At 50.6% G+C, this 26,362-nt stretch overlaps 1 protein-coding gene across 2 annotated transcripts in view; it reads left to right on the forward strand.

Moving 5' to 3' along the window:
* The window catches only part of BUB1 (BUB1 mitotic checkpoint serine/threonine kinase), a 43,460-nt gene extending 37,075 nt beyond the window's left edge, over positions 1-6,385 (forward strand). For both annotated transcript variants that reach the window (XM_067532859.1, XM_067532860.1), the window contains exons 20-25: positions 1,709-1,824; positions 2,854-3,015; positions 3,255-3,412; positions 3,499-3,676; positions 4,898-5,004; positions 5,806-6,385. In XM_067532859.1, the coding sequence (XP_067388960.1) occupies positions 1,709-1,824; positions 2,854-3,015; positions 3,255-3,412; positions 3,499-3,676; positions 4,898-5,004; positions 5,806-6,001 (917 nt within the window). In that variant the 3' untranslated portion in view covers positions 6,002-6,385. The remainder of the gene's footprint in view (positions 1-1,708; positions 1,825-2,853; positions 3,016-3,254; positions 3,413-3,498; positions 3,677-4,897; positions 5,005-5,805) is intronic.
* Positions 6,386-26,362: the final 19,977 nt, after the last annotated feature.

The raw sequence follows: 26,362 nt of genomic DNA on the forward strand, positions 1-26,362 counted from the left end.
TCAGAATTCTGTGTCCTTTCCTTCAGTTCTTTGTAAAACCTGTGTATAGATTTCCAAGGGAGAGCCACCAAAGCTCGACAGGCCTGGCACTATCATTAATGCCAGAGCATTCGAGGCAGCAAGGGGTCTCTCCCGGTTCCACCTTCCCCAGTTACTCAGGGACCTGAACCGGGAACCACCTCTGCACCAAGACAGCTACCATCAAAGGGCAAGCCAGACATGATGGCGCAGCAACGGTCCACTTCCCCATGGCATCATCTATGGCACCAGTTGGCACTGCTTTGCCCTGGTCGCCAAGGAATGAGTCCTTGGACTCCAACTCAGAAGCGGAGTCATATGTTTCCTGAGGGGCAGGCACTGGTCTGATCAGAGATGCCCTGCATGGGACACAAGTCAGGGCATGATGCCCTCAGCCTGGCCATTGACGCAATGGCAAATGCAATTGCAATGGCCTGTCTGGAATCCCTGGGCTTTCCAGCCATGCCACGGTCCCCAGTACAGAAGGTCATTCTCTGCTAGATTAGAGTCAAGAGCCCCACCACCATCCCCATCAGGATGAGTATCAATCCCTGGTCCCAAGTTCGGTACCAAACTATAGAATCCTCCCCCCTCCCCCCATGGGACCCTTTTGGGGGCAGAGGGAGGCGTACAAGGGCTGGTGCCTCCACAGGCCTCTTCTTCCTCCTCGCCTGACCAAGCAGTGGTGGGAACAACCCTGGCACCAATGCAGGACAATTTATAGGGCACATCAGGAGCGCCTCTGGAGGGTAGCCCAGAACCTGGACATCCAATCAGAGGAGATCTCAGAGTCCTCACATACCCTAGTTGATATCCTGCATCCCTCCAGCCTACTGTCAAGAGGATGGAGAGGAGATACTTTTTCCCTACCAAGGGATATGAATTCCTATATACATACCCCTCACTAGATTCACTGGTGGTTGCAGTGGCGAACGAGAGGGAGAGGCAGGGGCAAGAAAGGATGACTTTCAAGACTAAGGACACTTAAGAATATGCAGTGTGAAAATATTTCATGTTAGTATATTGCAAAATATTGATATTTGCCATTTTTGCCACATGCTAAACAGCTTAATCATTTCTGGGGAAAATACTTGCCCATGAAAAACCAGTTAAAAAAAAAAAATCTTTTAATACATTGTCATTTGGTAGCTTTGACCAATAAACATCACATTAAGGAGTTGAAATTAAATAGTAAAAACTGTAGTCATAGTCACGTTGTAGTGTTCTGGAATTGTGCAAAAAATGAAACTCGCTTTGGATACTATTGTTTCACCTTCCTTACTGCACCCCTTGACAGCTCCACATCATACCTTCTCTAAACATAAATAAAGTAAGCTTGCAAATGATATATAATGAGGGTGTGTTTAGGGTGGGAAAACTAAAATCCAAAATTATGGCCCTTTATGGAGAATTGCCACACACCTAGAAAGATTATTGTGATTGCAATATGAGGATTCCACCTAGCTTCTGAGCTTTTAAACTTATTTAATACCTGTTTGTTACACAGCATGAGGATGCAGAGAGAATTGCAATAAAGCTGTTTTTACTACACGGAAACAGTAACTTAGTGGTGCTGTAATATGCTTGGCCAATTCATTCTGTCTAGAAAGCTTTTCTGAAGAGGAAGCTTTGTAAATAGTGGAACTCGTTAATCTATTGTATCTTTCATCTCCTTCCTAAATTGCCAAAGGTCCTAAATCATTCCATGTGGATTGCCTACTTGGAGAAGGGGCTTTTGCTTATGTCTATCAAGCTTCTATCCTGGACACAAATAACCCTAAAAATAACCAGAAAGTAATATTAAAGGTAAGTGGCTTTGGTTCTGAATAGCTTGTCATATAACTTTAGAGCTGGATTCACTGAGGTCCTTTAGTAATTCAGCCAGTAGTCTGAGATATATAACCAAGTGGGTTCCTTAAAGTGCCTAATTTCTAAATTGACTTTGTCTGGCTTCAACTTTCAGCCATTGGTTCTTGTTATGCCTTTCTCCGTGAAGTTAAAGAGCCCTCCAATACCTGGTATTTTTTCCCTGTGAATATACTTAGGTGCTTATCAAGTCAGCTCTCAATCTTTTTGATAAGCTAAAATATAAAAGTTCCCAAAACTCATTGTAAGGCACTTTTTCCAGCCCTTGAATTTTTTTCTTTTTTCTTTTTTCTGCATCCTCTACTTCAAGGAATAAGAAAACCAAGTTTTAAAAATGTGATTTTTTTTTTTAACCCGACAGTGGTTTCAGTACATAGATTCCTTGGTTTTAGTACTTACTGCAGAATGGAAACTTGGTTTCCAGTATTGTATTAGCCTCCTCTATGGCTTTGTCACAAATTGTCATTTTAAGCAAGATGTGTACTGCCTGCAGTAGGCTTAAATGCCAATTTTAGTCTTATTTTTTAAAAAAACACTATCCATATAGAAATAAGAGCTTCTAACCACATGGGCAATGACACTGCTGTGAGCTGAATGGGAGCAGCACTTTTTCAAGAACAGTCAGTCATAGAGTTTAAGGCCAGAATGTTCCACCAGGTCATCTGACTTGTATATCACAGTCCACCAACACCACCAGGCAGAAAATGGAAGGACTAAGGTTCATCAATGCCCAAGTTGCTGTGATGACAGGAAATTAAGTGAGATATACTTGTTATATTAAATCTCTGCAAGGTGGAAGTAGTGAATTAGCCTAAACAAATATTCTAATGGTTCTAGAACTTATTGTCTAGATAAGAAGAAAAATGCCCAAGCATTCAGGTCACTGTAATTATATGGGAAGATTTTCTCATCTTTCTTCAATTTACTAGAGAAACCCAACACCATTTAACATGGACCATTTGGTTACAGGTGCAGAAACCTGCAAACCCTTGGGAGTTCTATATAGCATCTCAGCTGATGGAGAGGCTTAAACCAAGTGTGCATCATCTCTACATCCAGTTTTATTCTGCTCACTTCTTCCAAAATGGAAGCATATTAGTTGGTGAGCTATACAGCTATGGAACTTTACTGGTAGGTGCACTAAGACTTGTGGTCTGAAGAGATATGTTTGTAAACTTCTAGAAATTAAAATACATTACAATGCATAGAAATCCATTGTTCCTTTTTACTTAAACATTTGTTGTAGGTTTATTTTCTAATGCTCTGGTTTGCAAATATGGAGTGACAGTGTATATTATGTAAAGCTATCTTTCGGTGTAGTTGACATTCTCTCTCTGTCTCTCTCTCTATCCCCTCATCTTTGTTTACAGAATACTATAAATATTTACAAAAAGCTTCCCGAAAAAGTGATGCCTCAAGCACTAGTAATCTATTTTGCCATAAAAATTCTATACATGGTGGAAGAGCTCCACAACTGTGGAATCATTCACGGTGACATTAAACCTGATAACTTCATACTTGGAGAAAGGCAAGTATTTGCTGTTAACACCAAAAGATCCTTTTGTATTGTTGTTTTAATAATTCTGTGGCAATCATTTACTCACTTGATTGCAGGCTTTTGGATAATGACACCTGTGACATAGACAGCCTCTCTCATGGCCTGGCAGTCATTGACTTGGGTCAAAGTATAGACATGAAACTCTTCCCTGAAGGAACTGAGTTTATAGGAAAGTGTGAGACATCTGGATTTCAGTGTATCGAAATGCTGACACAGAAACCATGGAACTACCAGGTATGAGATTACATAAATATAATCTGAGCATTTGGGCCCCAATCCATAAAGGTACTTAGGCTGTACTGCAGTCCACAAAACCCCTGTCAAACCCTGTAGGTGCCTAAACTCACTCAGCTCAAAATTTCTGCCTCTGAGCATGTGCACGTCCACCCCATTGTAAGTGTCAGTGTGTATCCCACCTAAACCCCAGAATGATTCACAAACTGAGGGAAGACAGGCGGATGAATGCCTATCTTGTGTGCTGTGCCTGATCCAGTGGGCATGCTTGGAGTCTGCTTGCCGGTTCAGATCCCATTAAAATCTGACCACCTGAACTTTTACCTGTGGGGTGAGGGCACTCAACTGGGCTGTGGAAGAACCAGAAGACTCCTGTTCAAATACTCTTCCCCATCAGGCTGAGGGAGGAGGGATTGAACCTAAGTCTCTCACATCCCAGTTGAGTGCTTTAACCCCTGGGCTAAAAGTTAGGTGAGTTGTACCATCTCCTCCTCCAGCCATCTTGTGTTGAGAGAGGCAGACACCTAACACATGCCCACAAGAAACTACTGAGGCACCTAAGCTGCCTGACTCCAGGAGCTATGTTCCTGTTTGTGGCTCACTAAGCTGAGATAGATGCCTCCCTTCATCCTGCACTTGAGAGGGGCAGATTTAGTACAAACCCCTCTCCTCAGCATCTCCCATTGGATAGTGTAGGTGGCTCCCTGCCTAGCATGCTCACTTTTGCACATCACATTCTAAGGCACCTCTCCCCATTCACTGCATATGGAGCCCAGACACTGAACTCAGGCTTTGTGGATTCCAGTGTTCGTGTGGGATTTGGGGTTTGTTTGGGGTCCCCCCCCAGGTCTCTAAATGTTAGGTGCCACGATGCTCAGTGTTGCAATGCCTAAATCCCTTTGTCGATCCAGACCTAAGTGCTTAAATTCTGCCCACCTGACCTGAGTCCAGCCCTTAAACTTGATAGGCAGGATTCTGCAAAAGAGTTTTACATTTCTATCTGCTGTAACTTCCACTGATAATTAAGATCTCAACTGTTGTTATATAACGGCCTGATCCTGCCACTTCTGCTCACATGATTTATCCAGCTGAAATCATAAGGTAGCAAGAAAATATGTTCCACAAAATAATTGAGCATGAGTTTTCAGATTCCCTTTTAAGTAATAATGCTAAACCATTAATCTGGACTTCTTCACAATAAACACATCTCTCTTTATTTAGACTGATTACTTTGGAATTGCTGGTACAGTATACTGCATGCTCTTCGGCACCTACATGAGGGTGAAAAATGAAGAAGGGGTCTGGAAAACTGAGGGAATCTTCAGAAGGTTGGTCTCACTGCAACTTAGGGGGAACTTCCTAAGAGAACCTTTTTAAAAACCCAGCTAAAACAACTCATTTTAGGATGGCTAGAGGCACCCAGTTCTGCGGAAGCTGCTAGCATACACTTAGCTTTTAAACTCTTAGTTATGCTCCTGATGATTTAAAACCTATGATTCCAGGCTTGAAGTGTAGCGAGTTCATACACATACGCTTGAGGAGGCATCATACTTGATGCAGGAAGCCTTTCTGGCACAATGCTTTTTCAGCAGTGGATATGCCTGATTCCAAGAAGTTAAGGAAACTTCACAAATAGATTTAACACGTCAGTACCCTAGTCAGCAAGTTTGACTGGCTCCTTTGTAACATGTTTTTCAGTTAAACTGTATTATCTTGTCTAACAAGTAAGGTCTACAAACACCCCTGGCTGGAAGTTCCTGGGGGTCATGCCTAGCATGCTCACTTTTGCACATCGCATTCTAAGGCACCTCTCCCATTCACTGCATAGGGAGCCCAGACACCGAACTCAGGCTTTGTGGAAGTTCCTGGGGGATGAAAACATTGGCCTGCTTAAGAAGGCAATACACTCTATTTGGGGAGTTTGGTGCTTGAAGAAAATTCTACTATACAAGTACCATAGCAGGACAGTTGTACTTGTTGCCACTGTATGAATAGAAAATACATTTGTTTCTTCCTCTTACAATGGATTACTGCAATAAGTGTACTGAACAGATCAACTAAAACTAAACCTATTGATACCAGTCTTGATATGCTGACTCTATAATGAAATGCTTGTTTTTCCCTTCCAGGATTCCTAATGCAGAATTGTGGAATGAGTTCTTCTGCAGCCTGCTGAACATACCAGACTGCCATCACCTTCCTTCATTGGCAGCTTTACGCAAAAAACTGAGAGATGTGTTCCAAAAGTCATACGCTAAGGAAATAAAGTTCCTCCGCAACAGGCTTGTGGTGTTGCTCATAGAAAACAAACGTTCACGAAAATAAACCTTGAATTTAAAGACTTCTGTTCTTTTAAGGTGGAGAGAAGCTCTCCACATATCTACATAAACCTCATAAATGTCATGTTTCCTCAATATCCACTTGGTTTGCTACTGATCTTTGTGTGAACTTTGTCCTTGACAACTTGAATATTTGCCTCTGCTATCACGGAGAAACTAATCTACACAAACTATATAACTTCTTAGGAAAATCTAACCTGAATGTTTAAAGTTACTTTGGCGGACTTCAAAGTGAGACCTGCTGGAGGGAGGTCTCATGCAGCAGTAGTAAAACCTCCTTTGCTTTCAGAAACAATGATCTTTTTTTTCCCTAACACAGGGTATTGTTCATGTTGTGTACATTATGAATAAAGATGAACTGATAACTAGACTGGAAGCTAGTGGCTGCTTTGAGACCAGTTATCATGACCAATTCAGTTCATTATGGGCAAATGGAGGACAGGTTCAACCAGTTCATAGACTCCAAAGCTAGAAGGGACCTTAGTGATCATTGACTGACCTCTATAACATAGACCAAAGAGCTTCCCCAAAATAATTCCCCAAGCATATGTTAGATTTTTTATTTAAAAATTGTCTGCACAAATAAGTTCCTCCTTGTGGCTTTCGATTGGAAGTAGCTTCATTAATTAACTCATGTAGTCTCTAGTATAGCAAAGACTAGTCTGATTTGTTTTGCTGGGTGCAAACTCCAAGGACACTTCTGGTAGAGGGCTAAACCAATATGTGAGGAGGCAGGACCATGTGTCATGACCATATCACCTTTCACTTTTCTTCCTTCCCATCCCAACCCCTTGCCAGCCCTCTTATCTTGCCCTTCCTTATGGCAGACAGGGATCTTTAGAACCTGTCCGGTTTGTCCCTTAATTAGCCAGATAGCTGTCTGGGGCTGTGAGAGATGTTCTTTTGCTCCATTGCCACCTTAGGCAGAAGACCATTTTCGGTCCCAGTATCCGAGTAATCAGACTCTGCTTCTCCCTCCAACATTGCTGTTAAAATTGTGCAGACTTTTCAAGGGACAATGGGAATCTGTGACCAGCTGTCCTATTTGTCACATGGGGATTCATGTAACCTTGAAAGCAAGCCTCTTCAAAATTTGAATGGTGTATACATAATGTGCTACTGGAACATGCTTCAGTCAGGGAATAAACACAGCCTGGTCACTGTTGGAGAAGCTAGCATTTCCTTCCCATCAGTTCTCTAATTGTGTAGGGATGAGGATGTAGTCATTTGTTATGATGCTTTTTAGGTTAAGTTGAAACAATATTGATATAATTCTTTATCTTCTAGAGCCTGTTAAAAGCATGAAAGCTAATGACACTGTCCTTGTTGTGCCAGCTTTTTCTATCTTTGAAGATGAGAATGCAAAAGAAAACAATAGGAAAAAAGAAACTAGTCACAAACTAAATCTCTTGTCTCCAGAGTGTCGTGTGAGGTCAGTAGTGCCATTTCATGTAGTCCTGCTATGACTGTGTCTGCAAGATCATAGACTCTAAAGTCAGAAGGGACCAATACTACGATCATCTAGTCTGACCTGCACAATGCAGGCCACAGAACTTCACCCACTCACTCCTGCAATAGCAATAGACCCCTGACCTGTGACTGAGTTATTAAAGTCCACAAATCATGGTTTAAAGACTATTCTACAGAGAATCCACCAGAAGTGAGCCATGCCCCATGCTACAGGGGAAGGCAAAAAAATCCCAGAGCCTTTGTCAATCTGCCCTGCGGGAAAATTCCTTACCAACCCCAAATATGGCAATCAGTCAGATCTTTGAGTGCTTGCTCATGTCTGTTCCATGCTAGATATGTGCAAGTGTGTGCACAGTGCCAGAGATTTTTCCATCTGTGGTATCTGTTGAGCTGGCTCTAGTGCCCTCTGGAGTCACGTGCATATGTGCCAGTCTAAGGGGTGCTACAGGCCCTGTGCCCTCTCAGTTCTTTCTTATTGCTCATGATGGTTGCAGGAATGACCTTTCTTGCTGCAGCAAGGCTTCTTTTCCAGTGGTTTGGACTCTAGTCGTATTTGTGTAGTTTTTTGTAATTAGTGTATACAGTTCTTAGTTAGGGTTAGCGCATATATCAGTGTGACTAGTCCTTGCCATTGAAGGACTATTTGCCCCAGGGGTTGGGCATGCATGCCTCTTGCAGCAAACCAATGCCCGTGAGTGACCCTCACTCTAAATGTTTAAAGCATCTGGGGGAAACTCACTTTAAAGATAAGTGCCAGATCCTTAGGGACTTCAGACCTCGCATTAAGAAGGACAGGGATATTCAGCTGAAGGCCATTTTCATGGAGATGGCCCTCAGACCAATCTTGGAGCCAAGCTGCTCCGAATTAGCACCAAGCACCTTGGCATTCTGGGTGGAGCATTCTTGTGGTACCGTTCACTATCTCTGGTGCCAAGGAAGAAGCACAAAAAGCAACACACCAACAAAGGGCAGGTGCTTGCCAGTTCAGAAATGGAACAAGCAGGGAGAGGCCAGTACAGTGAAACCCACATTGGGCCATCATTCCTTCCTGAGCCAGAGATGGCACTGTTGACTCCTCCTAGGGCATTGAGACTGGTGCAGGACCCTCCACCAACTCCTGGAAGTGACTGTAGTACCAGTAGTCTGATGGTCCCCTCCACCCCAGAGGCCTGCCAAGCAGTGAAGGACCTTTTCTCCCTTCTGGTCCCACCGATGCTGAGAATGTAACCAGCCCAGTCAATGGGGTCCCAGAAGGGAACAGGGAATGTCGGGCTCCTTCCTGATACCCATGGCTCCCTCTAGGGGTGAAGGATGGCTGTCTTGGCACCAGCCCCTGGAACTCCAGCGCCGCATGGAGGCAGAAGTCAGGACAGATCCACCATGGTCCCTGACAGATAACTTCTTCAAAATCCAAGGGAGAAGTTTCTCCACCCAGAGTGCACCGTTATCAGCCTACACACCACTGGACTTGGCAGTGGGCCCCCAGAGGGCCGCTGACCAATGCAGTGGCTATACTGGAACCCCTGGGGATTTCCTCCAGTACCAAGCCCCTTCTCCCACTGCTCTGTCTTAATGGCTTCAGGGATGAGGACTACTGCCTCATCCTACTCAGCACAGGATCCCAACTCTGCTACTGATCATAGAATCATAGAATATTAGAGTTGGAAGGGACCTCAGGACGTCATCTAGTCCAACCCCCTGCTCAAAGCAGGACCAACCCCAACTAAACTATCCCAGCCAGGGCTTTGTCAAGCTGCAGCTTAAAACCCTCTAAAGATGGAGATTCCACCACCTCCCTAAGTAACCCATTCCAGTGCTTCACCATCCTCCTAGTGAAAAACATTTTCCTAATATCCAACCAAGACCTCTCCCACTGCAACTTTAGACCATTGCTCCTTGTTCTGTCATCTACTACCACTGAGAACAGCCTAGCTCCATCCTCCCTGGAACCCCCTTTCAGGTAGTTAAAGGTTGCTATCAAATCCCCCCTCATTCTTCTCTTTTGCAGACTAACCAAGCCTAGTTCCCTCAGCCTTTCCTCATAGTCTTGTGCTCCAGCCCCCTAATCATTTTTGTTGCCCTCCACTGGACTCTCTCCAACTTGTCCACATCTTTTTTATAGTGGGGGGCCCAAAACTGGACACAATACTTCAAATGCGGCATCACCAATGTCAGATAGAGGGGAATAATCACTTCCCTCGATCTGCTGACAATGTTCCTACTAATGCAACCCAATATGTTATTAGCCTTCTCGGCAATCAGGGCACACTGCTGACTCATATCCAGCTTCTTATCCACTGTAACCCCCAGGTCCTTTTCTGCAGAACTGCTGCCTAGCCAGTCGGTTCCCAATCTGTAGCAGTGCATGGGATTCTTCCGTCGTAAGTGTAGGACTCTGCACTTGTCCTTGTTGAACCTCATCAGATTTCTTTTGGCCCAATCCTCCAATTTGTCCAGATCACTCTGTATCCTATCCCTACCTTCCAGGGTATCTACCATTCCCCCAGCTTAGTATCCGCTGCAAACTTGTTGAGGACGCAATCTACCCCATCCTCCAGATCATTAATGAAGATGTTGAACAAAACCAGCCCCAGGACCAACCCCTGGGACACTCCGCTTGTGACCAGCTGCCAGCTAGACATGGAGCCATTGATCAGTACCCGTTGAGCCTGATGGTCTAGCCAGCTCTCTATCCAGTCTATTCCTCCAACCGATATGTCTGTAACTTGCTAATAACACTTTACCTAGCTAAGTGAAAGTGATTTTTGGTCTGGGCTGCTGAGAAGGATATCCAGCCCAAGCTGGCATCAATTCTGGACTATTTGCTACACCTGAAACAATAGGGTCTAGCTGGGTCCTCAATTAAGGCCCATCTGGCTGCCATTTCAGCATTCCTTGCCTGGGTAGCTAGACCCTTGATCTTTGTTAACCCCTTGGTTGCACGTTTTTTGAAAGGGTTGGACAGGCCGTACCCACCGACACATTCGCTGGTTCCCCAATGGGACCTGAACCATGTTCTCTCAAGGCTGACGGGGCCTCTGTCTGAGCTTCTAGCCCCCTGCTCACTTCTCTACCTTTCCTGGAAAGTGGACTCTTTCCCCCTCCTGGGGTATGAAAGTATCTTGCAAGTGCAGCCCCTCAGATCCCTTGTCCTAACACCTGCTCTTCCTTGTGTGAGGCGGACCATCCATCAGACAGTATCCCCGCTCCTTTCTGAAGGCAGCAGCTCCAATCTACGCAGCCTCTCCTTGCTTTTGGTGCTGAATCCATGTGATTCAGTTGGCAATCACTGTTTGCAGCCGCAGCCTGCAAAGAAAGAAAGAATATGTGAGTATCTGTGTCTCAAATCCTCTGAGCTGAGTTTGAATGTAATAAAAGGCAATCTGTGTTTCTGTCATTAAGGTTAAAAATGAGCACAGCACACAGTGTGCATTAGGGGTTTGGGGAAACCCTGAAGAATGGGGGTTGGCTGAAGCCTGGTCAGCAAATCTGATCAGGAATGCTTCCATGACATAGGAATGGTCATTAGAGTGCTCAGAGAAGCAGTGGCAGTTCTACTGCTCCAAGAAATTGGGGCAAAGCTTCACTCCAGAAGAGACCTAAAAGTGAAATAAATCTGCCTTCATTCTAGTTCTGTGTGCCTTTCACAACCAGGAACTTAATAGTGGATAGCTTCCATGTCAGGTGAAAGATCCACCCAGGGCCCAGAGGTGCAGTACCCCTGACTTAATAGCACATTCCAGGAGTGTGGCCCTGGGGAACTGAACTTTATTTAACAAGCTGCTAGCTACCGAAGACAAATCAGGGCATTGCAAAAAAAAGTGTCACAGCTAATAAGGATTCTACTTCGAGTGATTGCTCATATCCATTCCAATATAGGTGAGTGCATGCCACTGTGCACTGGTTCCCGGAACTTTTTTCCCCTTAGCAGACCCCATAGGGTCAGCTTAGGCGCCCTCTGGAGTACCATGTTCATGCCGCGGTATATGAGGCACCGCCCACCCTGCGGGCCCTCAGTTCCTTCTTTCCACCCGTGACGGTTGCTGGAACGTCTTGCCTTCTAGCAAGTAGCATTCCCTTTATGGACTATAATCATTATTGAGTAGTTGAATAGTTAGAGTTAAGAGTTTGTTAAGTAGTTAGATAGTTAGAATTTGAATAGAAAGCTCCCTTAGGGGCTTAGGGCCGGGCCATGCCCGGCTCTCCTGGTTTTAAATCTTGTGCTGCTTGCAGCAAGCCTCTGCCTGTAAGCGACCCCCATGATCGCTGCCTCAAATGCCTGGGGGAGCAGCATTGTAGGGACAAATGTAAAATTTTCAAAGCCTTCAAGCCGTGGACTCAAAAAGAGCAAGATATCCGGCTGAAAGCTATTTTGATGGAGACGGCGCTCTGCCCGGACTTTGAACAGGCACATTCCCCCACGGCACCGAGCACCTCCTCGGTGCAGAGTGCTCCACTGGCAGTGGAGTCAACCCAATGCCGCCAGTCTCTGGTACCCAAGAAACGAAGACGCCAGGGCACCGAGCGCTAGGGCTCCCTGGCACCACCTGCATGGCCGGGGTCGAGCCAGGAGATGCACCAGCCACGGCCTGTTGAGCCAGCTCCGGTGCCTGCATCTCCATGCGGGGAGCCTCCCCCGACTCCTCGGGGTGGGGGAGCGCCCTTGCAAGGACCGTCGACACTTGAGGTGTTCCACGTGGTACATGCCTTAATGGCCATGCCCACACCTACATCCCCCCCCTCGGCCGAGGTCACAGGGACCAGTATCCTGGGGTAAATCTGCACTGGGTGCCTCAGATGGATGGTCGAGACCCCTGTCAGGGACGAAGTCTCCCTCCACATGGCCAGAGAGGGTAGAACGTGATGACTCCCCTCGCAGCTCCAACTATAAGTTGTCGAGCTCCTCCTCCCTGCGGCACCGAGGATGGTGCACAGTACCGGAGCATCGTGTTCGAGGCGGCGTCGCTCCAGGTCCGCCTCGCGCACTGCGCGCAGCTTCCGCTCCCACACCCCAGCACCGAGCCCTTCACCATCGCGGCACTGGTCCCAATCCCCGGCGCGGAGCCCGGTGCGGATCCCGGTACCGAAGGGCCTGGCACCGAAAGAAACGGCCACCTCGTCACATTGCCAATCGCAGTCCTCGGAGTCGGACTTAGCACCGAGGCGGCATGGATGGCACTGTTCCCGGTGTCCGAAGGGAAGTGGCGCCGGAAGTCCTCGAGAAAAGTCCTCTTCCTCCAGCTCATCAAGCCGCACATCTGCCCATCGGCACCGACGCTCCTCAACCTTGTCGGGGTCGTCGAGAGGCTGGGCCCCAGCGAAGACAAGCAGAAGCCGCAGACACCGCTGGCACCGCTCCAGCGGCTCCGGGTCACGCAAGGGCAAATCCCGCCATGATGCTCCGCAGCCGGCACTGATACCAGCATCGGGGTGGCCACAAGGGCCCTGACAGTGGTCTTACTGCGGCCCATGGGGGGTACAGATGGGGCAAGGAACTGCATCTGTCCCATCTTCAGTGGCACAGGTGGTGCCCCCCCCCAAACCAACAGGCTAAGGGCCATTCCTCAGAGGAGGAATCGGACCCTGAGGAGGACCCTCTGCGGGGCCCCTCCCACAGTTGTCGTCCTCTTCCCCTGATGAGGTGGCTGCCAGAGACCGCAGGGCGCCCCTCCCAGACTTCAGGGCCACCAGGAGCTCCTTAAAAGGGTGGACAACAACCTGAACATCAAACTTAAGGAGCTCTCTGAGGAGGAGGACCCCCTCTTTGGGGTGGTTGGGTCAGTAGGACCATTGAGGGTGGCCCTTCCTGTCCATGAGAGAGTCCTTAAACTGGCCAAGGCTCTCTGGCAAACTCCGGCCTCGGTTGCCCCCATCTCTAAAGGCGTAGAGAAAAAGTACTATGTGCCAGCAGAGGGGTTTGAATTCTTGTATACTCACCCAGCCCCGGGGACCCTGGTGGTTAATGCAGCCAACAAGAGAGACAGGCAAGGTGGCCTGGGCTCCATGCCTAAGAACAAGGACAATAAAAAACTCAACTTGTTCGGCCACAAAGTCTATTCCACCGTGGCCCTTCAACTGAGAATTGCAAACCATCAAGCCCTACTAGGGAGGTACATCCTAAACCTCTGGAACTCGATGAGGCGGTTTGCTGAGGGATTGTCCCAGGACCAGGCGGCGGACTTTGCCACAGTCCTGAAGGAAGGCGTCACGGTGGCAGGGGCAGCATTGCAAACCGCCAGTGACGCTGTGGACACCGCCAGCAGAGCCATGGCCTCTGCGATAGCCATGCAGCAGTGTTCGTGGCTGCAGTCATCCAGGCTGTCCCAGCAATCTATTCAGGACCTGCCCTTCGACTGGGCAGGCCTATTCTTGGACAAAACAGACGAGAAGCTGCACGCTCTCAAGGACTCGCGAGCTACGTTCCGGTCTTTGGGACTTTACACCTCCCAGGCCTCGAGGCATCAGTCTTGGCCGCAGCCCCAACGCCGGACCCAATCGCCCCTTAGGCCATCACCCATACCCTCTCAGCCCCGTACGGGCCGAGACAGGAGCAGGGGGTTCGGACGTCGCGACAGCTCCGGCTTGTCTGCGGCCTCCCAGCAAGGGCCCTCTAAGGGGCCTACCTCAAAGAAACAGTTTTGATGGTGCGCCCGAGGGCGGCACCAATACCTCTCTCTTGGATCCACTCTTCCCGTTTGCGGAAAGACTAAGACTCTACTACGCTGAGTGGCAGAATATCACATCAGACTGTTGGGTCCTTGGCGTAGTTCTCAGAGGATATGCCCTTCAGTTCACAGCTTTCCCCCCACCCCGTCCCTCTTCAGGGACCCCTCTCACGAGCAACTCCTTTTGCAGGAGGTGAATTCCCTCGTCCTCCTCGGGGCTGTGGAAGCAGTTCCTCCACAAGAAATAGGGAGGGGATTCTACTCCAGGTATTTTCTCATCCCCAAAGCAAAAGGGGGCCTGAGACCCATATTAGATCTTCGACGACTGAAAAGTTTATTAGGCATCTCAGGTTCTACTTCGAGTGATTGCTCATATCCATTCCAATTTAGATGAATGCGCGCCCCGTGCACTGGTTCCCGGAACTTTTTTCCCCTTAGCAGGCCCTGTAGGGTTGGCTTAGGCGCCCCCTGGAGTACCGCGCTCATGCCGCGGTACATAGGGCACCGCCGACCCCGCGGGCCTGCAGTTCCTTCTTTCCGCCTATGATGGATCCTGGAACGTCTGCCTCTTGCTAACTAGCAAGTAGCATCCCCTTCATAAAGCACAGTTGTTAGTATTAAGTGTTTAGTTAGATAGATAAGATAGATAGCCCTCAGGGGCTTAAGGTTGGGCCATGCCTGGCTCAACCGGCTTCAAAGCCTGCGCAGCTTGTGGCAAGGTGTTCCCCGTGAGTGACCCTCACGACCGCTGCCTCTGCTGCCTCGGAGAGCAGCATAGAAAAGACAGATGCAAGATCTGTAAGGCCTTCAAGCCACGCACCCAAAAGGAAAGGGATGCGCATTTAAAGGCCATACTTATGGAGTCTGCGCTTCGGCCAGACTGAACTGGCGCGTTCCCCTGGCATGCAACCCGGCACGGATCCCGGCACTTGAAGAAACCGAACACGCTCAGCACCAGTCCAGATCTCCGGCACTGGCAGGGAGTCCAGCACCAGAACAGACACAACAGCACCAGTCCCAATTCCTGGACCGGCGAGGATCCCGGCGCCGAAGGACTTGGCACCGACGGTGGCAATGGCACCGCACCACCGATCATGGTCTTCGGAGCTGGCACCGAGATGACGCTGCCGGCACCGCTCCCAGTCCCAGAGGGGGAAGCGCCGTTGCAAGACCTCGGCGCGGAGGCGGCGGTCATCATCCAGCTCCTCCAGCTGCTCATCCCCCCGCCGGTAGCGCAAGCGTTGGCATCGATGATCCTCCACCTCGTCATTGTTTTGAGGCTGGTCGTCAACCAAGGCGGGCAAAGGCTGTGGATACAAGAGATCCAGCAGCTCGGGGTCCTGTGCCCATCATTGGGAGGTATCCCAGTCGGCACCAATGCCAGCACCAGCGTGGCCACATGGACCCTGGCAGTGGCCATACTGGGGGTCATGGGGGACCCAGATGGGCCAAGGTATGGTATCGGTCCACTCCTCAGTGGCCCAACCAGCACACTCCCCCCTCCGAGCCAGTCAGACAAGGGCCATTCCTCGGAGGAGGAATTGGACCCTGGGGAGGGTCCCTCCACGGGGCCCCTCCCATAATCCTCCTCCCCTGACAATGCGGCTGCCAGGGACCATAGGGCGCCAGTTCCTGACTTTAAGGCATACTAGGAACTGCTTAAGAGGGTGGCTAGTAATTTGAACCTTGAGCTCAAGGAGCTGTCTGAGGAGGAGGACCCCCTCTTTGGTGTCTTGGGGTCAGCAGGGCCCTCCAGAGTCGCCCTGCCAGTACATGAGAGGGTCTTGAAGCTGGCCAAGGCCCTCTGGCAAACCCCTGCATCGGCTGCCCCTACATCCAAGGGCGCCGAAAAGAAGTACTATGTTCCCACGGAGGGGTTCGAGCATTTGTACACCCACCCCGCTCCGAGAACTCTTGTTGTTGCCGCCAATCAACGAGAGAGGCAGGGGTCCCAGGGCAATACCCCCAAGAATAAGGATTACAAAAAATTGTACCTTTTCAGCCGCAAGGTCTATTCTACAGGGGCCCTGCAGCTGAGGATCGCCAATCATCAGGCACTCCTTGGCAGATACAACCTGAACCTCTGGTCGTCCTTACAGAGGTTCGTGCAGGCGTTACCACAAGATCAGGCGGGGGATTTCACTACGGTGATTGAGGAGGGTGCTGCAGTAGCAGGGGCGGCTCTGCAGTCGACCAGTGACGCAGCGGACGCTGCTAGCAGAGCGGTGGCGTCAGGCATTGTGATGCACAGGTCTGCTTGGCTGTAGTCTTCCAGCCTGTCACAAGAGGCTCAGCAGTCCATCCAGGACCTACCCTTTGATGGCGCTGGCCTCTTCTCAGAAAAAACAGATGACAAACTGCATGCCCTCAAAGACTCCAGGGCTACTCTGAGGTTCCTAGGGCTTTATACACCACAGGCCTCGAGGCGCCACTCGGCCTCAATCCCAGCGCCAGCCCCAGCCTGCCCCTAGGCTGCCACCTAGACCCGCTCAACCCAGGAGAGGTCGAGACAGATACAGGCCACCCCACTGCTGCGACCACCAGGGCTCCTCAGCGGGCCCCAAGCAAGGCCCAGCCAATGGGAATAATAACAAGCAGCAGTTTTGAGGGTGCACCCAAGGGTGGCACTTCTCCCGTCTCTCTGGATCGAACCCTGCCCTTTGCCTACAGACTCTGGCCGTTCTATGCCGAGTGGCAGAAGATTACATTGGGCCGCTGGGTTCTCAGCGTAGTCCACTGGGGCTACGCCCTCCAGCTTACGGCCTTGTCCCCGGACTCTCCTCCTACCCCATCCCTCTTCAGGGACCCCTCTCATGAGCAACTCCTTACACAGGAGGTGGATTCCCTCCTCCGCCTCGGAGTAGTGGAAGAGGTTCCTCCACGGGAAAGGGGAAAAGGGTTTTACTCATGTTATTTCCTCATTCCCAAGGCAAAGTGGGGCCTGAGGCCCATATTAGACCTCTGCCTTCTGAGGAAGTTCATTAGACGCCTCAGGTTCCGCATGGTTTCCCTAGCCGCCATTATTCCGGCTCTAGATCCAGGGGACTGGTACGCTGCCCTCAACTTAAGGGACGCTTATTTCCATATTACTATTTTGCCCAGTCACAGACGGTTCCTCAGGTTCGTGGTAGCTGGCTCCTACTACCAGTTTTCAGCCCTGCCCTTTGGCCTCTCGTCCACACCCAGGGTTTTCACAAAATGCATGGTGGCGGTAGCGGCCCACCGTCGCTGCAGAGGGGTTTAGATCTTCCCCTACCTGGACGATTGGCTGATCCGGGGCAGGTCCAGGGCTCATGTGAGGAACAGCCTGGCACTTACCTGCGCAACGTGCACCAGACTGGGGCTGCTCATAAACGAGCAGAAATCCACCCTCACCACCTCCTGAGGCATTACGACCTGCTTTCCCAGGACCAGGGTCGCCTGCTGCACCCGGACCTGAACTCCCTACACCTGACAGCATGGAGACTCTGTGGCTGACGGAAGGAGAGAGAGCCTGCTCGGTGCAGGTCCAACAGGTTCTGCTGGTCAGCAGAAAACCTTCCACTCAGGTGGTGTACTGGGCCAAGTGGAAGCAGTTTACCTGTTGGGCAGAGTCCCGGGGTATCCCACTGAGCTGCTCGCCCATACAGGCGATCTTGGAGTACCTGCTCCATTTGAAGCTCCAGGATCTAACACTGGCCTCCCTGAAGGTGTACTTGGCGGCCATCTCGGCCTTCTACCAGCCGATGGAAGGGAGGTCATTATTCTCACACCCCATGTCTGTCAGGTTCCTTAAAGGGGTGGAGAGGCTATATCCGCAGGTCTGAGACTCGGTGCCTCCCTGGGACCTGAACTTGGTCCTCGCCATGCTGACAGGACCCCCACTTCGAGCCCATGGCTACATGCCCGCTGCTTGTCCTCTCATGGAAGGTATCCTTCCTGGTGGCCATCACATTGGCTAGAAGTGTCTCCGAGATAAGGGCCTTGACCTCAGAGCCCCCCTATACTGTCTTTAATAAGGACAAGGTGAGAGTGAGACCCCACCCGGCCTTCCTGCCTAAGGTGGTGTCCTAGTTCCACTATAACCAGGATATCTTCCTTCCCGTGTTCTTCCCAAAACCGCACGGGTCAGAGGAGGAGTGGAGATGGCACTCGCTGGACATGAGATGAGCCCTCGCCTACTACATTGAGTGAACACAGCTGTTCCGGAAGTCGATGTAGCTGTTCGTGGTGGTGGCGGACCGGATGAAGGGCTCACCTGTCTCCACCCAGCGCCTCTCTGCCTGGATCACCGCCTGCATCAGAACCTGCTACGAGCGGGCGAAAGTGCTGCCTCCAGGAGCTGTTTCAGCACACTCAACCAGAGCCCAGGCCTCGTTAGCAGCCTTCCTGGAGAGAGTGCCCCTGCAGGACATCTGCAAAGCAGTTACCTGGTCATCAGTCCACACCTTCACGTCCCACTACGCCATCGTGCAGCAGGCGAGAGAGGACGTGAGCTTCAGCAGGGCCGTACTGATGAGAGCAGATCGCCGTTGACTCCTACTCACTTCGAAGGTATGGCTATTTAATCACCTATATTGGAATGGATATGAGCAATCACTCGAAGTAGAAAACAGGGTTGCTTACCAGTAACTGTTGCTCTTCCAGATGTGTTGCTCATATCCATTCCACACCCACCCTCCGTCCCCACTGTTGGAGTCGGCAGAAAGAAGGGACTGAGGGCTCGCGGGGTCGGCGGTGCCCTATGTATCGCGGCATGAGCGCAGTACTCCAGGGAGCACCTAAGCCGACCCCATGGGGCCTGCTAAGGGGAAAAAAGTTCCGGGAACCAGTGCACAGGGTGCACACTCAGCTATATTGGAATGGATATGAGCAACATATCTCGAAGAACAACAGTTACTGGTAAGTAACCCTGTTTTTCACATGGTCTCCCTAGCCTCTATTATCCCTTCTCTGGATCCAGGAGATTGGTATGCTGCCCTCGACTTGAAGGATGCGTACTTTCACATCTCCATCCTTCCCAGCCACAAGTGCTTCCTCAGGTTTATGGTAGCTGGCTGCCTTTACCAATTCTCAGCCCTGCCATTTGGCCTCTCGTCCGCCCCCAGGGTCTTCACAAAATGCATGGCAGTCGTGGTGGCTCACTTGCGCCACAGAGGGGTACAGATCTTCCCCCACCTGGACGACTGGTTGATCAGGGGCAGGTCCAGGGCCCATGTTCGGAACAGCCTATCCCTCACCTGCGCGACATGCACCAGACTGGGGCTGCTCATAAACGAGAAGTCCACTCTAACCCCGGTGCAGCGCATAGACTTCATCGGGGGCACCCTGGATGCTACCCAGGCCAGAGTCTTCCTCCCACAGCCTCGGTTCGAGGCGATGGCTGCAATAATCGCCCAACTACACAGGTGCCCCACGACAACAGCCAGGCACTGCCTGCAGCTGTTGGGGCACATGGCGGCCTGTACATATGTGGTGAGGCTGGCTTGCCTCAAACTCAGGCCTCTCCAGGCATGGTTGGCCTCGGAGTATGCACTGAGCAGACACCCCTTGAACAGGGTGGTCACAGTTCCCCCATCAGTCCTAGCCTCACTGAACTGGTGGGGAGGACTCCCGGGGTGGTGTTGAAAGGAGTTCCCTTCTGGGATCTGGCCCCGTTGGTCACCCTGATCTCCGACGCCTCGGACGTGGGGAGGGGAGCCCACATCAGTGTCGACCTGAGCACCCAGGGGCTCTGGTCGGGGGAGGAGAAGAACTTCCATATCAATGTAAGAGAGCTCAGGGCAGTCCAGTTGGCCTGCAAGGTGTTCCTCAGATTCCTGAGGGGCAGGATGGTTCAGGTCCTGATGGACAATACCACAGCCATGTTTTACATTAACAGGCAGTGGGAAGCGCACTCTTCGGCCGTCTGCCAGGAGGCCATTCGACTGTGGGACTTCGCGGTGAGGCACGACTTTCACTTATCTGCCTTTCACCTCCTGGGGGTCAGGAACGCCGAGGCAGACCACCTCAGCAGGTTGTTTCTACCCTGCCATGACTGCACCCGGAGGTGGTGACGTTTATTTTCCGCAATTAGGGTGTTCCCCAACTGGACCTGCTCACATCGTCCTGGAACAGGAAGTGCCTGAGGTTTTGCTCGCTCTGGGATTGCGAGCCGGGTTCCATCTCCAACGCGTTCCTCATCGAGTGGACAGGGACCCTCATGTATGCATTTCCCCCCATTCTGCTCCTGCCCAGGGTCCTCTTAAAAATCAAGAGGGACAGAGCAGAAATAATACTCATTGCCCCAGTCTGGCTGAGACAGCACAGTATGCTGCTGGACCTGTTGATCGCCCCATCAGTGGAGCTCCCGAGACGACATGACGAACCTGGTCTCCCTCCACCTGACGGCCTGGAGGCTATGTGACTGACGGAGGGAGAGAGAGCCTGCTCGGCGCAGGTCCAACAAATTCTGCCGGGCAGCAGAAAGCCTTTCACTCAGGTCGTTTACTGGGCCAAGTGGAGACAGTTTACCTGTTGGGCTGAGTCTGGGACATCCCGCCGAGCTGCTCGCCTATCCAGGCGATCCTGGAATATCTGCTCCACCTGAGCCAGGGTTTGGCGCTGGCCTCCCTGAAAATGCACCTGGTGGCCCTCTCGGCTTTCCACCAGCTGCTGGAAGGGAGGTCCTTATTTTCCCACCTCATGTCTGTCAGGTTCCTCAAAGGGGTGGAGAAGCTTTACCCACAGGTCCGTGACCCGGTGCCTCCCTGGGATCTAAACTTGGTCCTCTCCAGACTAACGGGGACCCCCCTTTGAATCATAGAATCATAGAATATTAGAGTTGGAAGGGACCTCAGGAGGTCATCTAGTCCAACCCCCTGCTCAAAGCAGGACTAACCTCAGCTATATCATCCCAACCAGGGCTTTGTCAAGCCTCAGCTTAAAAACCTCTAAGGATGGAGATTCCACCACCTCCCTAGGTAACCTATTCCAGGGCTTCACCACCCTCCTAATAAAAAACTTTTTCCTAATGTCCAACCTAGACCTCCAGCCCTGCAACTTGAGACCGTTGCTCCTTGTTCTGTCATCTGCCACCACCAAGAACAGCCTAGCCCCATCCTCCCTGGAACCCCCTTTCAGGTAGTTAAAGGCCGCTATCAAATCCCCCCTCACTCTTCTCTTTTGCAGACTAAACAAGCCCAGTTCCCTCAGCCTCTCCTCATAAGTCCTGTGCTCCAGCCCCCTAATCATTTTTGTTGCCCTCCGCTGCACTCTCTCCAACTTGTCCACATCCTTTTTGTAGTGGGGGGCCCAAAACTGGACACAATATTCTAAATGCGGCCTCACCAATGCCGAATAGAGGGGAATAATCACTTCCCGTGACCTGCTGGCAATGCCCCTCCTAATGCAGCCCAATATGCCATTAGCCTTCTTGACAACCAGGGCACACTGCTGACTCATATCCAGCTTTTTATCCACCGTTACCCCCAGGTCCCTTTCTGCAGAGCTGCTGCCCAGTTCGTCGGTCCCCAGTCTATAGCTGTGCATGGGATTCTTCCTTCCTAAGTGGAGGACTCTGCACTTATCTTTGTTGAACCTCATTAGATTTCTTTTGGCCCAATCCTCCAGTTTGTTTAGGTCACTCTGTATCCTATCCCTACCATGCCCGCTGCTCGTCCTCTCTTGGAAGGTAGCCTTGGTGGCCATTACCTCGGCTAGGAGGGTTTCTGAGACAAGAGCTTTGACCTTGGAGCCCCCCTATACCATGTTTATAAGGACAAGGTGCGGCTGAGACCCCATCCAGCCTTCCTGACTAAGGTGGTCTCCCAATTTCACTATAACCAAGACATCTTCCTCCCTGTGTTTTTTCCCAAACTGCACGGGTCGGAGGAGGGCAGAGATGGCACTTGCTAGACGTGAAACGAGCCCTGGCCTACTACATCAATAGGACAAGGCCGTTTCGGAAGACAACGCAGCTCTTCATCTCAGTGGCAGACAGGATGAAGGGATCACCTGTCTCTACCCAGCGCATCTCCGCATGGATCATCACCTGCATCAAGTGCTTCTATGACCTGGAGAACATGCCACTTCCAGGTGTCATCACAGCACACTCAACCAGAGCCCAGGCCTCGTCTGCGGCCTTCCTGGAATGAGTGCCCCTGCAGGACATCTGCAAAGCCGCTACCTTGTCGTCGGTGCACACCTTTACGTCCCACTACGCCATTGTCCAGCAGGTGAGAGAGGACGCGGGATTCAGCAGGGCTGTGCTGAGAGCAGCTCACCGGTAATTCCTACCCACCTCCAAGGTATGGCTTTTTAATCACCTATAGTGGAATGGATATGAGCAATCACTCTAAGTAGAAAACGGGGTTACTTACCAGTAAATGTTGCTCTTCGAGATGTGTTGCTCATGTCCATTCCACAACCCACCTCCGTCCCCGCTGCCAGAGTTGGCAAAAAGAAGGGACTGAGGGGCCATAGGGTCGGCGGTGCCTCATATACCATGGCATGAGCGCGGTATTCCAGGGGGCGCCTAAGCTGATCCTACGGGGTCTGCTAAGGGGAAAAAAGTTCCGGGAACCCATGCACGATGGCGTGCACTCACCTATAGTGGAATGGATCTGAGCAACACATCTCGAAGAACAACAATTATTGGTTAGTAATCCTGTTTTTCATGTTGATGTAACTGCAATGATTCTGAAGGAGTCACTCCTAATTTACATCAGTAGGCGAGAGAAGATAAATCAGGATAACAGTTTTCCCATGACATTACTTAAGTGTTAGCTAATGACACAAAGGACCTGTAGCATGGGGTCCAGTCAGGCCCTGCAGTTGTGGTCCTTCTTTGGGCCCTGGCTCAGAGGAAGGCCACTGCACCTTCCTACAAGGGGAATGTTAGCTGCGGATATGAGTCTTTCGCCCCGGCCCGGAGGCAGGGCGGGCGGGCAAGCAGTGTCCTCGAGTCAGGAGTGCAGGGGATGGTACTCACTCTCTGGGTGGCGAGGATAAGGGGGAGGGGAGGGGGGACGCAGGCCCACCCAACTCCACTGCATTCCAGCCCAGGGCCCTAGCAGTGGCAAAGGCGTGCCACTAAGTCGGCGGGAATCCCGCCGCAACACGCTGATGGGGCTTGCCCCTGTCTCAGTCACGGCTATGGCTGTCCCTGGGCCACTTCCTCCCCTTATCCCCAGATACCTGTGTCAGTGGGATCCTCATTGTCACTGGGGTAGACAGCCTGCGGCAGGCTCGCCAGTCCCTCTGTGTCGACAGGCGGCAAGGCGGGGAGCTCCTCGGCGAGGAGCAGCTCCTCCAGGTCCCAGGGCTCCAGGGATGGCTCGGCCTCAGGCAGCTCCTCCAGGTCAGGTCCGGCCTCGGGGGGGGGGGGGAGGGGTGTCTCCCAGCCCTCCGGCTCAGGGGATTCAGTCCAATCACTAGGGCCTATGGGTTTGGCCCAGTCCTGGGGGCCTGTAGGCCTTGGCCAGTCTAGGGGGCCCAGGGGCCCTATCCAACCCTTAGCGGTTGGTCGGTTGGGCTGCTCCCGGGGTCTTTGCCCCAGGAGGCGGTCGTTTGTGTCAGCATTCCAGCCCGGTTCAGGCTTCAGCTGTAGCCAGTGAGGCCGCACGTCTGCCTCCAGCGACACCTTGTTCAGCTCTGAGCTGTGGGGCCTGCTTCTTATAGCCTCAGTCCTGGCTGAGGCTCCGCCCCTCTGGTGCTGGATTGGTCGGCCGGCAGGACCTATCACTAGCCGGCCTCCCGGTTGCCGGGCAGACTGGGCGGCCGGCCCTTTTTCTGTCCAACTTCTGTCCTCCCCGGCTCGGAGGAAGGCTGCTGCACCTTCCTACAGACCCGATTCTCCTCTTGAAATGGTTTTATGCTGGAGTAATCTCATAGACTAAAATGGAATGACTCCTGATTTACACTAATGTTTATTAAGAGATGAATCAGGCCCATGGCTGTTCTAGTGGGGTTCGATCGTGAAATCATACCCATAATATGACTGTGTCAAACCAGGCTTGAAGCGTTCAATCTCCATCGAAGTGAGAATGTGTCCCCTGCTGTTGTCTTATTGTTTTTACCATCAGATTCATTAATCAAGGTCTCCTCAACGTTGAAAGCTATTCCACACTTAATGATAGATGTTATATATGTAGCAAAAGCACCATGACATGAATATTTCATGGCCCTTTCAAGGTTGTGCGTATAAGCTGTTCCACTCCATCCATCTGGCACACCAAACGTGCACCTGTTTTCAACACACTCCATAATTAATTGCATGCTTGGGAGAGACATGTACATCATTACAATCCCCCTGCTGTGGAAATTAAGGGAAGAAAACTGGCATAATGGAACTGCACAGCTTCAGATGTTTCTGCCATCCAGAGAAGCAAAAGGGGAAAAATACAGCCAAGATCTGTCATCAACTGAAACATACCTATTGTTAGTACAGTACCAACCACCCAGCCAAGAGCAGGGCCCTGTTGTGCTAGGTGTTTTGCAGACACATAGGAAGAGATAGTCCCTGCCCTGAGAAACTTACAGTCTAAATAGACAAGGCAGATAAAAGGTGGGAGGGAAAACAGAGGCACAGAATGGGATAATGAGTTACACAGCATCACCCAGCAAGTCAGACATGCCTGTTGCCCCTGCGTATCTCCCCCTAATGGACAAGATGGACCACGCTGTTGGCTCAGCAGTTGGTACATCACTGCTATAACAGGAGTAGTTAGCACAACATCCCGCCTGTAACTGAGCAGCAGCAGCTGGGGAATTTGTCATGTTTGACTGGAGGAGTTTGTCAATCCCTGGGGAAGGCGTGCAGTGTGGACATCCTGGGGCACCACCACGCTATCGTCAGGCGTTCAGAGCAATATTGCCGGCTGCCAGGCACCAGGTAGCTTCATGATGTTGGAGATCAAAATGGGGAACTTCTCTGGCAATCGCTCCCACAGGAGATGTGTAGAAGTCTGAAGGCTGCAGGGGTGGCTATACAACAGCAATGCTGGTGCTCAGCAGGCCAGATAGCACAGCCCTCCCGCACCCAGGTTCCGAACTCACAGCCCATTTATTTGGACACAAATGGGGTCAGGACTCAGCCCTTAACATCTGCCTCTGAGAAGCAAGAGCCTCTTGTCATAGTGATCGCTGTCAGAGTCCTGATTTCTCTGTGGGTCCCCTTACTGCCACGTGAGAGACATGGATGGAATGGGCCTAGGACAAGCAATGGCACTGCCAACTACGGCAGCTTACAAGACGTACAGCTGCCAGATACCCCTAGCTTTCATGTGGAAGGTATTGAGGCAGTGAGATTTATAACAGGTGCCCCAGAACTGCCTGTTCTCAGAGGGCCAGATTCTAACACTCTCACTGGAGTAGTTTATAGCTTTGCAAATCGCCCCTCTGAAATCACTGGGGATAATCGCAGAGTAAAATCCTACCAGCATGAGCAAACAGGCCCATAAAAATTACTTGCCACGTCTGGTTTACTCCAGAGCTGGGATAAATTAGCACTGCTCCATTTGAGTCAGTGGGCCCGATCTCCAGCTGGTGTCAATCAGGGTAGCTAGAGTCAAACCAATGGCACTGAGTTGATTTATACTGGCTGTGGAACCGGACCCATCTTTAGGCCTGAACCAGGAGTTTATAGTTGGTGCATAGCTGTTAGAGTCCAGCATCACTTAACCCCTGCATTCTTGCGGGATCTAAATATGTTTCCTAAAGTGCTTTCAGGTGAAAGAAAGCTTCTTATTCAAATGTGCTTGTTATATTATGTTTTTGCACAAAGCTATCTGAACAGCAATTAAACTGCATTGTACCCAACTAAAGGAAAATGATTTCTGTTGGCCATGTAATCAGAACAGTGAAATGATAAGGCATTCTGCATTCACTTTGTTTCTGGTTACGATTCAGGGCTTTCATTAGAGAGATTTCATTTGGCCTTTCATTAGTGACATTTCCAGCTTTCCCTGATAAGTCTTAAATCATCCTTTCTCCTTACTAACACTGATGACTCCCTCTAGAACCTGCTTGATGGCCTGTTGTCAATAACCATCGAACTCATATCAGAGAAGTGGGAGACGTGAAATAATGTGAGCTTTAATAATTCATGCACTGAACTCTTAAATATTAAAAATGGCAGCTGGTTAATGAATGGTGACGAGACAAAAGCTTTGACAAAATTGTCTTGCATCTCAGAGAATTCTGGCTCAATTAGCGCAGTGACATGGATAGACTGATACTCCAGAGGCGGCGTT

The sequence above is a fragment of the Emydura macquarii genome, unplaced genomic scaffold, assembly GCF_026122565.2.
Source record: "Emydura macquarii macquarii isolate MOO-44397 ecotype Brisbane River unplaced genomic scaffold, CSIRO-AGI_Emac_v2 contig_3305, whole genome shotgun sequence".
NCBI lineage: Eukaryota > Metazoa > Chordata > Testudines > Chelidae > Emydura > Emydura macquarii.